Below are 16,461 nucleotides of genomic sequence, written 5' to 3' on the forward strand. Positions count from 1 at the left end.
GCATAACAGATTGGCTTCCTTGGTTGCTTCCCCCTCTCCCACCATGAATTTTGTTATATAGTATAATGTAAGAGACTAACACAAAGCCAAATTCAGGTACTGAGACTATTTGGTTTAAAACACAAAAAATAGAAGGTATTATTGAAATAATGAGTATCTTTTCTATTTGACTGGAGTTTGGCTTTAATGGGAAGCTTTATTAGGTGCACCCTATCCAAAATAAATGAACATGGTACCCCATGACTAACCAGTGTATTATCGTAGCTTTGCCGTGATGCATTGCAAACAGTAGTAGTATTAATGGAAAGTATATTAAAATAATGGCAGCTATGTGCTGGTGTAAAGCCTTGAGTCTGGTTGCTTTGTTAGGTGACTTGTGTATTTGCATACTGCTGACGCTCGCTCTTCTGAGAATGACAGCAGGTTTGCTGGTATGTATACAAATGTCCTTGTGTCTGGTAACATCACCATTTTCCCTATCTTTCTTTACAAAGAAGGATTACTGTGTAGCTATTTAGTCTATAGTGGAAAAGGAATAATCTGCTATAAATATAAACAGAGGCAAGTCATTCTGTGCAATTCAGGATCAGTTTCCCAATGTGGCTTTCTGTAATGCATTGGCAGTGATACCCAGCAGGTGCTTATGCAGCTCTCCTTATCATATCAATAACAATATCACATTTCATGCACCAGGTGGTGGTGGACTTTAGGAAGCATCACATGTTTAGCATGGTTTAGTTTGAGTACTGTGTTGGAATTTGTTTAGAATGGAGACTCTCTGGAGTAATAGGTGCAGGTTCAGGGAATAAGAGCCTCACACTTCAAGGTAAAGCCATAATTCCTGGGGGATACTGATAGGTCTGACTGGAGAGAAGAAGAATAGATTTTAGAAAGAGGGGCACAATATGAAATGTTAAAGGTCTTTCTTTTTTGAGTGCCTCTATCATCAATTTTGAATTCAATAAGACTAATGGTAACACACCAGTGTGCAATCTTGTGGCAAGTGTTAGGCTATGTACACACGTGCAATAATTATCGTTGGAAACGAACAACTGATCGTCCAATAATCGTTAACCAAAAAAGTGAACAACGACTGGCCAGGGCTCAGGGCCGATTTGGGACCAGAATCTGGCATGTGTACAGCGCCCGTCATCCATCGTCCGAATGACCGTCCTCGCGGATCCAAGGACGATGGATGACCATCGATCTTAATAGAAGCAAAGGGGGAGGGAGCGCAGCAGGGTGCAACTCCATCGTTCTCCTCCTCCCCTCTCCATAGAGCAGAACGCCGCTGTATGTACAGCACTCATTCATGCATCATGCAGTCCTTAGTCACTGGAAAGGATCGTAAAAGATCCTTTCCTACAACAAATATTGCATGTGTGTATGTAGTTTAAGAGATGATGTAGCTGCCACTGCTGAGCTGAACTCATTGTAAAGAATGCTAACTGCCCGGGTGTAAAGTTCTTTCAGTGCCAGTAGTTTTAGACACCATAAACAACCATGCAGATAACTGCGCAAATATTAGGTGATCACCTGAGCTGCATATTCATTATGTGAACGATGCTTCCAATTTATTTGACTTTCATGTTGATGTAAAATTATTGAAAAAGGGGGATCAATATGAAAAAATCATCAATCTGAAATGCTGCTACTCCTTTACTGTCCAATGAGTAGGTTAGAGGTAGAAGGATGGCCAATTTGTATTTCCTAACTTAGTACTATCATGCACCTGGCTATGTATATCTCAGGAATGTCTGGAGAAAAATAGAAATTTTGGCAGGTAAAAATCACATATATGTGCGAGCTGCCTGATTGTAGATCATTGATGTTTCTGCTTTGGATTAGTTAGTGAGGGTTGTGATCGATAGAACCTCCTATATACAATAACATAAGGGTATCTGATATTTTATAGGCCCTTATAATATGTCCCTCCTCATACAACTAATCTCTTGTACCTTTTTTGGCGACAAATGTACACAAAGCTTGAGTTCAGGAATTGTTTATAAATTAGGAGCATATGTGTTTCAGACATTGATTAATTTTAGATTAAGATGTAATTAATAAACTGACTTAAAATTCATGCAGAACCTGTTTATAATTGAGGTTCTTTGAGCCATGCATGCATAGTAGCAATACACGTAAAATGATTAAGAGGGGTGACCTATGCCAAAATCTAAAATAGTCAGTGTAATTTTTCACTGTTTCTGCTTCAGCAAAAAGCGGTGCAGTAGCAGAACGTATACAATGTATTCTTGCATAGTTTGGACGTTAAGGTTGACCAGCAGTTTGCAGACATAATAAATCAAGGTGAATAATCTGTACAGATCCTCTACCTGCTTCTATTTTGGACTATGAGCGCAGAGCCGGATTTATTGCGCTCTATCGCCCTCTTGTGGAAAAATAGTAAATTGCAATGTTTTCAGGCCATTGTGATGAGTGAACACAATTTATTTTTCAGGCTTTAGTTTCCATATTCTTTGCAGTATATGTCAAACATTTATTTGTCCATTCACTAGTGTCTATATAAAGGGCTACCAACCACCCTCTGTTTCCAGAAACTGGTTCAAACTAAAGGTTTCAAAGGTCTAATTGTTCTTAAGTTTTTGTCTTTTTTTTGTTTTCAATACTCTAATATGAGAAACCCTGCACACAAAGTACACCCGAGTCATCTCTTGTTGTCTTTTATTGCCATGAACACAATTGCAGCCTTTTGGGACTCATTTGTATAACGGATAAGCTTAGTGTAAAACCTGTCCTATGAAATGTGTTGGCCACCCAACTTTTCTTGTCAAATTGCTGGATGGGCAGCTGTCATGCTGATCTTTTAGCTTGAATATATTCTGAGCTGCTTCTTCTGAGTCTGCCACTTCAAAATAATAATACCAGACAGACTTTCAGAAGAAGCCAGTCATTTATTATACGTATATGCTTGTGGGAGTATATTATACTATTATACTGATATACTTCTATTTGTGGGAACTGAGATCACAGCCGTACTGTCCAAAACAGTGTGTAAGAGACACAAAATAGCTTCTTCCAGCGTTCAGAAATAGAAAACATTGCTTTTCTGAAGCAGAAATTATCAAATTTAGGCAGCAAAACTAAATCCTAACCTAGGACAAGTCAAAGATAACAGATAACCGTGCCAAACACAAGGCTACCGGAGGGTTTTCCCCTCAGACCCCCACCCCCCCACGCAGGCCTCCCCCTGAGCTCAGGCTCCATCCCCCAGTCTGCCCTGGCAGTTTTTTTTTATTGGGATTTGGCAGGTGCTGCACAGCTATCTCCCAATCCCGGGCTGGGAAATGGATGGAGTGTTTGGCCCACCCATTCTATCCCATACACTCCAGATCCCAAATTGTAAAGCTGCAGTATTACCAATAAAATGGAGTTCAACTCAAGTACACAAATTGTGCTTATGTGTATCAATCCCAAGTTCTGTTCACATGATTATATTGCTGCCTCCAATAATTGGTGGTGTACCCCAGGGCTCAGTGTTAGGATCATTACTTTTTAATAATTTATAAATAAAATAGGGTTTACGGATTATAAGCACCATTTCTGTGTTTGCAGATGACACTGAACAATGTAATGGAATGCCGTTCATACACGATGATTTATCAAAGCGTTTCAATTTGGCAGGTATATGACAAATTAGGTTTAAAGTTGATAAATGTAAAGTTTTACACTTGGAGGCAAATAACCTGCATCATACATCATCATGCCATGTGCAAGCATCATATATTGTAGCGGGATGAAAACTTTGGGGGGCTCAATGAAAAGAAGGAACTGAGTATTGTAGCAAATCAAAGACTTAATATTGGCATGAAAAACTCAAGGTATAGACTCCCGTGAGGACATAATCCTGCCTTTGTACAAAGCATTAGTCAGACCTCATCTGCAATATGCAGTTTAGTTTTTGGCAACAGTAAACAAAAAGGTTGTTGTGGAACTGGAGAAAGTGCAGAAAAGGGCAACTAAACTGATCAGGGGGCCAAGGGTTGTAAAATGGATTGGGCAGCTTTTCGGCACCCTATCACATCCACATTAAAGAGAATCTGACATCCCTCCTACCTATGGTATGTGAGCTCCTTCTCCCCTTCTATTGAAGTGTGGTGATTGCATTCCCATATCTAACACTGGAACAGGGTAACATGCTCCCCCATCCCCAGAAATACCAGAATTTCATAGTACACCTGCAGACAAATGAAGCAGTGGGGTATGTGGCTTCCTTATCAAGAGAACTGGTTCCGGGGAGGATATGTTCTGGCAAGGTGTGGGTGTTGTGTGTACATTTTAGTCCAATGGTATATTTATATGTGACACTAAATATAGTTAACAAGAAAGCACATCACTAAAACTTAAGCTGGTATTGTTTGGGAGGAGTAGACAAATAACACCTGTCTAGGCATGCACACATTCCACCCATGACACTAATAATGGGATGACTTGATCAATTCCTTATCTGATTAGTATACAGGTGCATTGTACTGCATGCTGCTTTCACGATGGGTACACTCAGAACTGATCTGACAGTTTTTTTTATCTCCTAGTCATCTTTGCTTTGGGTATATTGTTGGAATCTGTTTAGGTTAATGCATATTATACTTTTAAATACTATACTAAGACAAAAGTAAAATACATGCAGACATTTCTAAAATGTTCTGATTATAGTGTTGTGAAATGTAAAGCTCAGAGCTACCCATGTTTCCAGAAACCTGTTCAGTTACATTTTAGAAGCTGTCAGTGGCAAAAACAATCAGCAGATAAATAATATTACGGGTAGTAGGGATACACTTCCTGTAATGAAAATGTCTCTGCTACAGCTCAAAGACAACTATTCATGACATTATTATTATTATTATTCATAATAATAAATAGAATTTTTATAGCACCAACATATTACGCAGGGCTGTACAAGAAATAAGGGTTGCAAATGACAGACAGATACAGACAGTGACACAGCAGTGCCATTTATTTATTATGGATCCTTAAATCACAACTATAGTAGCAGGAAAAGTAATTGCAGTGAAATGCATCACAAAATACATGTTGTGCCTTGTGCTGCACAACTTTTAAATTAAAGGTCACCTTTACTTTTTATGCAATAAAGCAGAACCAAACGCACTATACTCACCTGTCCTTGTTTCATTGTAGGGTGCCACCCTCATTTTGCATTCTCTCCTTGTTCATCTTGAGTTTCAGGGCCAGGATCAAGTAAAGGTTATTCAGTCCCAGGAAAGGAAGCAGAAGCCAGAACTGTCAGGTACCCTGCATGCGCAGCTCAGCTCTGGATGGTGATCAGACAGGTAGGAGGGATTTTTGCAATAGGGATATTGCCTGTAATATTCACCTGCCTGACTGGGGATTTTTTAAAGTGGAATCAATTCCTGTGTATGTACTCCATATTAGAATTAACATCAACGATTTCTCATCAACTGGGGTACTAGTGTGGAACTGTTGGGTTTAGTGTTAATGAAAATTGAAAATAACTTTTGAAATTAAATTAGCATTTAGAAGGTATATACAATATTAGTATTCATAGAGAGAGATTTATTCAAATATTGTTTAAACATTGAAATACAAACATAGACCAAAACAGAACAATAAAGTAAAAGACTAAGCCAAAAATCCACACAGCATTAGCAGCAAAATAAAAAATGTAGCAGCACAATTAACACAGAAGAATAGCAAGTCTATAGCCAAAAGAGGTGCAGGAAATAAATCAGAAACAAAAAACAAACAAACAGCAGAACAGTCAAGCAATAAGAAAGTATGTAAAGTCCAATTTTAAACTTTTAAAGCGTATATGTATACATTGGCTTTCAACTGGTAGATCCATTTACACTCACATTGTAATAATTGCTTATCATAGTCCCCCCCCCCCAACTCGTAGATCAGGATGTATATGATCCAGGGCTACAAAATGTACATTGTCAGGATATGATTTTTGGCATTTTATAAAATGTCTTTCTATTGGGTACATTACATTTGAGTTTTTAATATCATACACATGATAATATATCCGTTTTTTTTTTAAAGGGCAGAATGTTTTTTTTTAACATAGAAGGCTCTACAAGCACAAAGCAAAAGATAAATGGCCCGGTTGGTATTGCAATTCACAAAGTGTTTAGGATAGAATTTAGTCTTGGTGAATATGATGTTAAAAATGCTTTGAAAATGTTATGAATTTTTTTAAAACAATATTATTAAATGGAAATGGAAATTATTATTGACATTGTTTTGAAAAAAAACAATATATGCCTTAAAAGAAATGTGTTGTCTACATCAATGAACCCTCAGTGACAGACCCCAGTGCACTTCTCAGCATTAAAAACCTCAGTGACAGACCCCAGTACACTCCTTAGTACTAGAACCTTCAGTGATAGATCACGTTCACTCCTCAGTATTAGAACCCTCAGTGACAGGCACCAGTATACTCCTTAGTACTAGAACCTTCAGTGATAGATCACATTCACTCCTCAGTATTAGAACCCTCAGTGACAGACCCCAGTACACTCCTCAGTATTAGAACCCTCAGTGACAGGCACCAGTACACTCCTCAGTATTAGAACCCTCAGTGACAGACCCCAGTATACTCCTTAGTACTAGAACCTTCAGTGATAGATCACGTTCACTCCTCAGTATTAGAACCCTCAGTGACAGACCCCAGTACACTCCTTAGTACTAGAACCTTCAGTGATAGATCACATTCACTCCTCAGTATTAGAACCCTCAGTGACAGACCCCAGTACACTCCTTAGTACAAGAACCCTCAATGACAGACCCTAGTGCACCCCTCGATATTAGAACCCTCAATGACAGACCCCAGTGCATTCCTCAGTACTGGAACACTCAGTGACATACTCCAGTGCACTCCTCGGTATTGGAACCCTCAGTGACAGACCCCAGTGCACTCCTCAGTGTTATTACCCTCAGTGACAGACCCCAGTGCACCCCTCAGTGACATACTCCAGTGCACTCCTCAGTATTGGAACCCTCAGTGACCGACCGCAGTACATTTGCCAGTATTGGAACTCTCAGCAACTGACTGCAGCCCTCAGTATTAGAACCCTCAGTGACAGACCCCAGTGCACTCCGCAAGTTTTGGAACCCTCAGTGACAGACCCCAGTGCACTCCTCAGTGTTATTACCCTTAGTGACAGACCCCAGTGCACCCCTCGATATTAGAACCCTCAGTGACATACTCCAGTGCACTCCTCAGTATTGGAACCCTCAGTGACAGACCCCAGTGCACTCCGCAAGTTTTGGAACCCCTAGTGACAGACTTCAGTGCAACCGTCGATATTGGAACCCTCAGTGACAGACCTCAGTGCACTCCTCAGTATAAGAACACTCAGTAAAAGACCCCACTGCGCTCCTCAGTGTTATTACCCTTAGTGACAGACCCCAGTGCACCCCTCGATATTAGAACCCTCAGTGACATACTCCAGCGCACTCTTCAGTTTCGGAAACCCTCAGTGACAGACCCCAGTGCAGCCCTCAGTATATTATATTTATACCAGTTATACATGTATCTTACTCCATGGTGCTACAGATTAATCATGGTTTCTAGTACAAGGACAACACCAATGACCAATCACACCACAAGTGCTGGGCAAGAACATGCCAGTTTTATGTCCTATTGCATTAAGGTGCTGCACTGGTGCACAGAAATCAGAATAGGTTGCAACTTGATGCAATATGACTGCATAGCACTGTAGCAGTAAGAATTTTAAAAGGCAGAACACGTTATATACACCATTCTCACAGCTCATGCCCCTCTTATTGTGTTTATACGATATATCATTTATTACTGTATTTTATGGATATGTTATACAAATTTTCTCTGAGGAAAGATGCACATTTGTAATATGTCCCCTAATGTTATCTCTCTACTTCCTGTACAACTCCATTTCATTCTATGCACCACCAGGCACGCCATGACACGGACCATACACCGCATCTACAGCGTGTCTATCATGGTAACAAAGAGACAAGCTCTCCTCAGGTCACTCAGGCCGCCATTGCTGTGACTGAGGAGGAGGACAGCACGTAGCTGAAGGAGGAGGGGCGCGTGTGATATCAGTGCTCGCAGTGCACGATGGGAGTTGTGGCTCCATACACACAGCGACCCTGACTGCAATATTGGCTTGGGCTCAGGACATGTAAAGACAAGGCTGGTTCGTGGTGTGTTCACAGCCGGCACACAGCTCTCCAGACATATATAAGGCTCCTACACAGGTAATGCGCTCTGCATATAGAATGCATTCCATTTGCTGCTGTTTATGTGGAGGTGTATGTATCCTTTATGTGTGTGCCTTGCATGTCTGTGCTGGGTTGTGGTATAAATCCCATTGTAACAGAAGTCCCCATAGCCTGAGCTCAGCTCCATAAACAATGGCAGTCAGTATTCCTGGATGATGGTCAGCTCAGGGAGAGGGCTATAAGGAAGATCTGTACTACAATGGACAATTACTACTATACAAAGATATAGGAGGACAAATCATAACACTGACCCCATATAATGCGCAAGGAACTAAAGCTGGTTTGTGATTGGATGATCCATGAGACAAAAATAATTATTAGACACAATAACTTTATGGGCAGATCCAGAATACAAGTAAGATTGTAATTGTGATCATAATATTAATCAAAAACAGCAGAGAGAGAAAATCGCATTATGTATGCCCTGCAAAGGTTGTATGTGTATATAGTAACCGATAATGTTTTGCCAATCGGGGTTCACTGGTATTTTATCAGTATGTTGTATGCAATGGATTTTGGTTTTTTGTTGTTTACACTGCTGTAGTAGATGGTAGTTGCCCCTTTTAACTTGTGAACACAACATACTTTTCAGGTCTGGTTAGTGGTCATGTGATTGCTGCAGGACGTTTTCTTTGTCAATGGAGACCTGGCTCTATGGAGATCCTTGTCACAAAGGGCTTAAAGAGGAACTGAAAAGTGCCAAAAACAAAATACACTTACCTTTAATCCCATAGCGCAGTCGATCGGTCCGGAGGTGTCTTCCATCATGTCCCAAATTGTCCCGGCATCCGTCTCCAAGCTGGCGCGCCAGGTGGCACCATCTTCTCCTCTTCTTCCGGGTTCTTCTTCCTACGTCACCCGGCCCAGGCGCAAGATTGGTGACATAGGTTGGAAGAAAACTTGCTGTTCTCACTGCACATGCGTGAGATCAGCAAATTTTTCTCTTTTCACCAAGAGCCACCCGGCATGCGTGATGTAGGTATCCCTAGAGGTTCATGGAAAGGAAACAATCTGAGATGGGTTACATCTACTAATATTATCACTTAAGAAATCCAACCAGATTTGCAAGTTGGAATTCAGATTTGAAAAGTCCCTAGAAATGGTTTCCTCATTTATATTTTCTATACCTTGGACAACATTAGAGCAGTCTCTGTTTCATGCACCTTCTAATTGATTGCCCCCTGTATAACTGGAACTCATACTGTGATTCCACTTGCTTAACCGTCACACTATTCACATGCACTTTCCCCAAAATACTTTCTCGCAAGCACTCTCTGCTCTCAAAAACTATTGCATGTGTTACCAGTCTAGGATCTCTCACCAGTGCTTACAACCCATTGTTATAAAAACCATATTAGTAGTGGTTACCTCAAGTAGTAGTGGTCAATGCGGAACATAGGTCTCGACATACTTTATGATCAAATGACTAACAGGTTGTGTGGTTGTCCTTCAGTTGGTTTTATAGTGTTGCAAGTTGAGCTTTGAGTTGACAAACCACTGGTAATGTGCCAGTTAAAGTGGAACTACTAATCCAAGCATTCCGTCACAGTCAAAGTATATTGAGATCAGCTAGGGAGCTTGCAGGTCTACAGCAGCTTGCCATGCTAGCTTTATTTTATATATCTTTCCTAATGTATATTCAGCAAATACCCCAAGGCATTTGGCATGTGAAAGGTGCAAATGAATGTTCTTTGTTAATGTTTATGAATGCTTAATGAAATGAGTTACGTAATCATTGTGGAAGAGAAAAATATGATGTCCCAGTGATCGTTTGCTCAGTTTTTTGTATATGCATCTTCTTCACACCTTCCTTCGCCAATAAAAATACACATGTTGTTATACTAGTGTACCTCACTAACATCAGTTCAATAATCAAATCTAATAAGGCAAACCAGTACATAGCTTTTACTAGTCAAGAGTTTCAGGTTTGTTCTGTAGCAGCGGTTGCCAACTGTCCATCTGTGGCAAACTTTTGGTGCGCTGTGGCTCTGGTCGGTGCGCCCCCCCCAGCGGGGTCCTTTTCCTGACCCCCTGATCATGTCCTTTGTATGGACACAACTTTTGTTGTGTCCACAGCCCTGCGCTACTGTCCCCCCGAGATGTTTAGCAAGCAGGTCTGAGATAGGGGAGTGGGAGGGTTCTGGCATCATAACTCTGGGGAAGGTTCTTCCCCTTTAAGTGACACACGCTGCCCCGGATCTTGGACCGGGAGCATGTGCACTCGCTTCTACTAAATGCCGCCAGATTTTAAATGATGAATTTAATGATCTGTGAGGTCTGAAACCACTGTTTTGTAGGATGGATCATAAGCAATATGCCCTCTACTTGGTACTTCTGGGTATGTGGGATTTTCCCTTGTTCTGCCCATGTACTCCATTATGCAGTGCTCAATACTTCAGAAATAGTCTTAAGGTTAAAGCATTGTCAGACGGCAGAGGAGGAGATGTATGTAGCCCAGAGTATAATAAATACTGATCACTTATAGTATCTTCTAAAACAAACAAATTTCAGTAAGTTATTGGCTGCTATAAATTTATAAACTAACTCAAGTGGTGGACAGGAATTACTGTTGGCGACTGGACCAGAGATTAGGTAAGTATTACATTCAAAAGAGCTGCTTTTTTGTTTTCACTCATTGGTGGCAAACAAAAAAAAATATATGGAGTTGAGTTTTATTTTTCTATGCCACCCTGTGCAATAATGAAAGCTGCTATGAAGTGTTCTCCCAGGCTGACATCTGTTTTTAGAGAGAACCTCTACTCAGAATAAAGGAGTGGAATTTACAAAATGTCTGCTAGACATTCTAACAACCTCTGTTAGAAACCTTGTAGCAGACATTTCCCTCCATCATCCCAAGGCTGATTAGTGTAATAGTATTTAAACAGGGCATACACTTTCTCAAAGTAAATGTAAGGCCAGTTAAAATCTAAACTTTATAATAAACTCTGATATATAAAAATGTTTTCAAAAGTTAACTGAAATTTGTAAATCTGCAGCTTTTTTTAATGTCTATTCTGGTGATGCAAGATTTTGTCAATCTATTTATGTGTATTAGTTATATGTGAGAACCTCCCTTGTGTAGACAAAAGTCTTGGGACTTGAGCTAGGTGTTGCCATCTTGAAAGTGTTGTCAGCACTCACAGCAAACTCACTCAAGTGACAATCCCCCCCGACAGCTACATAAAAAGTTATGTAAGGGGCGAGGGATAGAAAAGTTGATTTGGAAGGAAGAGTAATTTACTCTCAGAAGAAAAGAGGGCTATGACATGGCAGAAAGAACAGGAAACACTAAGAATTTGCTTTATTTTCTTTAATTACCTGTTGGGGGAGGGGTCTGTTTAGGATATACCTGTTGCTAATAATAGTTCTACTGTTTTTAATCTTGTTTTATTTTTGCCTTACAGGTAACAAAAATGTGGCAGAGTGTTGGTTTGACATTCTTGGTCTTTGTGGCCACATTAATCTGTGTTCTGCTGTTTATGCTGTGTGGTAGGTATTTTTGCTGGAGACAGTAATTTTCTGTATGTGTATGCTATTGGGGCTCATTCCCACTGTAGATTTGTGGTTAGCTTTGCTGAATCACACACATTTGGCAGGTTTGGCAGGCCATTTATTTAAATGGGTCGGTCAGTGTTGCACATTGCGCACAAATGTAGTGAAAAGTGCATTTTTTAAAGTGACTGCATATTGTTTTTTAGTGCATTGGTAAGGTGCATTTGGGGGGTGCTATTATCACTGAATGGCAAGTCAGCCATGTGAAGTGAGTCAGTTCCTGTACATTTTTTTTATGGGCAGTGATACAGCTCCTTGTGATTTTGGCTAGCCCCTGCTGTAAGTCTATAATTGTGGGCCAAGTGTGATCAGCAAAATGACCCCTTATTGCAGGATCCAAATCCTACACAGAGGGGGGAGATATTGACACTAGTAGCTACTTTTATTTAATGATAGAGGGAAGGTCACCTGGAACTGAACGTATGGACCATTTAGGTTCAGTTTAGCTATTTTAAGATTTGTTCTCACTATGATGTGGCAAAAGCAGTGGATGAAAATGTTTTCATGGTGGTAGACATTGGACTGCCAATTTTATATCCTTCATTACAACTAGTTAAAAAATGTAATTACTTTTAAAGGCACTCAGGTTTCCTCCCACACGTCAAAAAATGCAGTTAGGTTAGTTGGCTTTCCTCCAAATATTGTCCTTAGAATTTGTTAGTGACATGTGAATATAGTAAGAACATTGGTAGGAGATTGGTAGCTCCTTTTGGCAGTTAGGCTGCATACATGGATCCGTCCTGATTTATCCATGAAAGACGTCAGGCGACCGCTGTACACGTCAGCTTCTTTTCCGAGACAAGCATTGACCATTCGTATTGGGTGTGAATATTCTGACGTGTGTACAGAGCCTTATTAGTTAGGTGCTTCCTCTTATTTTGAGTGTTATTTTATAGGTGATTACAAGATCGTTCATATGTTATAATGGTGTTTATCAATCTGCCTGACATTCAGCTACAAAGCTGTTCCCCTAATGTCTTTTTAATTTCTTTTAGGCTGGTATGTGGTCTGGCATCTTTTCTTGTCTAAGTTCAAGTTTCTTCGAGAACTTGTCTGTGATAGTGCCTCTCTTCAAGGAGAAAGCGAATCATCTGAGTCAGCTGCAGAGCCTGAATCCCCACTGACACCACAGAGGACAAGAGCAAAATCTGCCCGACAGAGAAGAGCTCCAGCTGAAGAGGCAACCTAAGTATGGTGACACTGCTGGGACTGTATAGGTGGCAATCTTGACATCATGCTTTCAGCATCTGCACTGTAGGAGTCAACACTATATGGAAATAATAGCTTTGAGGAAGTATGGCACAATGAATGATATCGATTATGAAGTCTTATTACCTTTCTTTAAATACTTATGCTTCCTAAGGATATGAATCGGTATGTGCATGAACCTAGATTTGGACAAAACTTTTATTTTGCCACTGCACTAATTATTCAACGAGCTGTAAAGTATAAATGTGGCTGCTTAATTTTCTGTTTCATGTTAACGACCCTGGATTATTTAATGTGACGCTTCTTAGTAGGTACATTGAATTTGCAGTTACCAATAGTAATTGATGCAGAATGTCAGCTGTTATAACGGAGCGCCTTGTTATATTTTATAAATGTGTAAAACTCACCTATGAACTCATTCTGCTGCCTTGATGTCCATCAAAATGTAATGACAGAAACGTTTAGTATGCAGGTCCTTATGCTGCAATTCCGTCTTTTATCAGTTGTCGTATTCTCCTGTATGCAGGAGCAAAGTACTATAGGGGCATCTAAAACCATGTTCATCACATTCATAACTGCAGTGTGTCAGAAGTGCTTGTTTATTAGGTGTTTTTTGCATTGCATATAATAATAGTTGTAAGAGAGCATTGTTACTTCAGGCTCAAGCAAGCATCGTGGTTAAACCTAATCCTGGACCCTAGCTCTTTTTCAGCATGGATTCATCTGATCACTCACTGGATGATCCACTGTAAATGGCAAGCCTGCAATTTTAACAAGCACTGGGTAACCAATCGGCTGTTATTAACCTCTCCTAATAAATGACTGTGCAGAGATGGCATGATAGCTTCATGCAGGACTTCACTTATGTGACTTTGTCTACTAGTGACAAATAATAACTAAAGCATCTTTGTTTACAGTACACATAACTGCAGAAAAGCCATACTCGATCTTAGAATATTCATCCTAATAATTAATTTAGTGTTTATGCATGCTTTCTGCTTAAAATCTGCTTCATCTTGGCTAAAATCTCAGTTGCTTACCATAACATGTGACTTTGTAAATATTTATATGTCTTTTTACATATACCAATGCAAGGTAAATGAACTCGGTTTATTCTATTTATACAAGTAAGAAGTGTAGGATATTGTTTGCTCTCTAGGTTTGTAATTAAAGTTCTTTGCAATGTATTTCTGGAGTACAATGTAAAGACTTCTAAACTAAATGCATTTTTTTAAAAAAAAGTATAATTTTGTTATTATATGACTACATCAATTTAGGAGTAATTTGTGGGGACCACTAAAGAATATACTATATACTGACATTTATTATCTATGATAAGGGTTTCTAGAGTACTAAAAATATCAACACTTTACACGTGGAGAGGTGTATGGTTTAATCAAGTATGTCTAAGAAAATGCATTGAGACATAATTGTATTGATCACATTAACAAAACATTGACTTTAATCTAGTGTATTGCATACCTCAATTTTCCAATGGCCTGGTGCAAAAAACAATCAGAATCTCTTGGCCATTACATTTGACATAACACCACCCGCCCACCATGGGTAAACAGGAGCCTACAGTTAGAAACTGTTGACATTTCGAAGGGTAAGAATGGTTTCCAAATATCCTTGTTTTATTGGAGAGAAGGTTTTCTACACTTTTAAAAAGCCATCGAGCTCTCAAAAGTGGGACACAGTTGTAGCCCCTCATGTTTTAAATCCATTTTTTTTACTTCACTGCACTAAGCACTGAAATAAGTGGAATTATTTCCTGTATCATGCATATATTAAAGCTGACAAGGAGCAATGATATAACGCCATAGAAAACAAGCAGAATAATGTTTACTATAGTCTTAGCAGTGAAAGGTTACATGCCCTTTGTACCTTGGTATTTGCCTTAATAAGTAAGCCTAATAGAGTGTCCTAACATTCTTTGGGGTTAAGTATGTTTTGCTCTAAAATTCTAAAAACACGCATAAAGCTGAAAAAAACTGGCAACTAATAATTACTTAAATTTGCTTTAATTGTCTACATTTAGTGTTAGACTGCAGTGCTTGTGCATTAGCACTGTAGCGGCATCCTTATATTGCTGAATGGCAGAGCGTGCTGAGTGTTTTAGTTCAACAACCAATAAAAAGATACAGTGGGGTGCTCTCTATGTGCGTATATTGTTTTCCTCCTATTTTATAAATGTTTTAATCAATTTTACGGTTCCAGCTGGCATGATGTAATTCTTGAATAGGACCTGCATTTTAATAAATGGCATATGTATTTCATAAACAGTTTCAATAAGTTTTAGTTGAGGCTGTCCAACCCTTCTTTTGTTTTAGGACAACTTTGCCTTAGAAATACAGTCTTTATTTTGCCATTAAATGGCATTGACCCATCATTACCATACCATGCATATACTTGTCATGTAAGCTAGTGTCTTGAAACTGTATTTGGTGGTACTTCACCAAACGCACTTTATACTGTACTCATCAAAGTTCAATGGTTACTGCACATACAGATATTTTCAGTATGTTTTTTCATCATTGAAGAATTGTTGCCTAGGTCACATGGAAAATATATATATATATATATATATATATATATATATATATATATATAATATTTTTTTTTTTTTTTTTGTAAAGGGAAAATTGCAGTTGTGTAATTATCCCTAGCAGACTTTGTCCTGTGTAATTACATTGCACCAGCAGCAATATGCACAATTGTCTACCTGCTGTGTCATCATATGTTTACACCACATGGCATCTGTGTTAACTTAAGGTTTGTCTCTGTTAGGATCATTATGTTGGGCATTTTGTTAAAAATAGCTGGGGAATGCCTTGACTTAGCATTTGCCTTTTCAGTGTTATGAGTCATGATTAAATACGATACAAACTAATGTTTTGCTTCTTTCTTTAACATGTTTTTATTTGTTAAGTTATAACATTTTTTTTGTTATATTTGTATGTAACTTAAGTATATCAAATTCACCTGGGGACCTTCTAAGGCATTGACTCCCTTTCTATTTTTTTTTTTTTTTTGTGTCCTACCAGAGAGATTTTGGAAGTGAGGAGATATCTTGTCTTGAAACACTGTCACCAGAACAGGATACCCTACTGCCAAATTCTCTCTCAACTAAACACCACTGAAAATCTGCCCAGATCTTTGGGGAGGGAGGATCTGGAGGCATTCACTCTGTGGGCCTGATTTAATAAAGCTCTCCAAGGCTGGGGAACATACACTTTTATCAGTAAAGCTCTGTGAATCAGCCAACATGGAATGGATTTCTTCAGTCATTGGCTATTTGCTAGCAAATATTTTGAATCTGACCAAATCCATTCTTGGTTTGCTGGATCACCCAGGTTCACTGATGAAAGTGTATCCCCTCTCGGAGCTTTAATAAAACAGGCCCATTAAGCCTCTAGGACTGGGGAA

At 39.3% G+C, this 16,461-nt stretch overlaps 1 protein-coding gene across 1 annotated transcript; it reads left to right on the forward strand.

The window, feature by feature from the left end:
• The first annotated feature begins 8,099 nt into the window (after positions 1–8,099).
• Positions 8,100–15,925, forward strand: SMIM13 (small integral membrane protein 13). Its single transcript, XM_072411685.1, has 3 exons — positions 8,100–8,247; positions 11,676–11,760; positions 12,819–15,925. The coding sequence occupies exons 2-3, from the start codon at positions 11,685–11,687 to the stop codon at positions 13,010–13,012; spliced, it is 270 nt and encodes an 89-aa protein (XP_072267786.1). The 5' UTR covers positions 8,100–8,247; positions 11,676–11,684; the 3' UTR covers positions 13,013–15,925.
• Positions 15,926–16,461: the final 536 nt, after the last annotated feature.

Source organism: Pyxicephalus adspersus, chromosome 5, assembly GCF_032062135.1.
Source record: "Pyxicephalus adspersus chromosome 5, UCB_Pads_2.0, whole genome shotgun sequence".
Classification (NCBI taxonomy): domain Eukaryota; kingdom Metazoa; phylum Chordata; class Amphibia; order Anura; family Pyxicephalidae; genus Pyxicephalus; species Pyxicephalus adspersus.

What these genes read in the sequence shown, in the direction of transcription:
- SMIM13 (XM_072411685.1), top strand. Translation starts at nt 11,685, where the DNA reads ATGTGGCAGAGTGTTGGTTTGACATTCTTGGTCTTTGTGGCCACATTA. An exon ending in TCTGCTGTTTATGCTGTGTG is followed by an intron (nt 11,761 to 12,818) that starts GTAGGTATTTTT and finishes AATTTCTTTTAG; the next exon opens with GCTGGTATGTGGTCTGGCAT.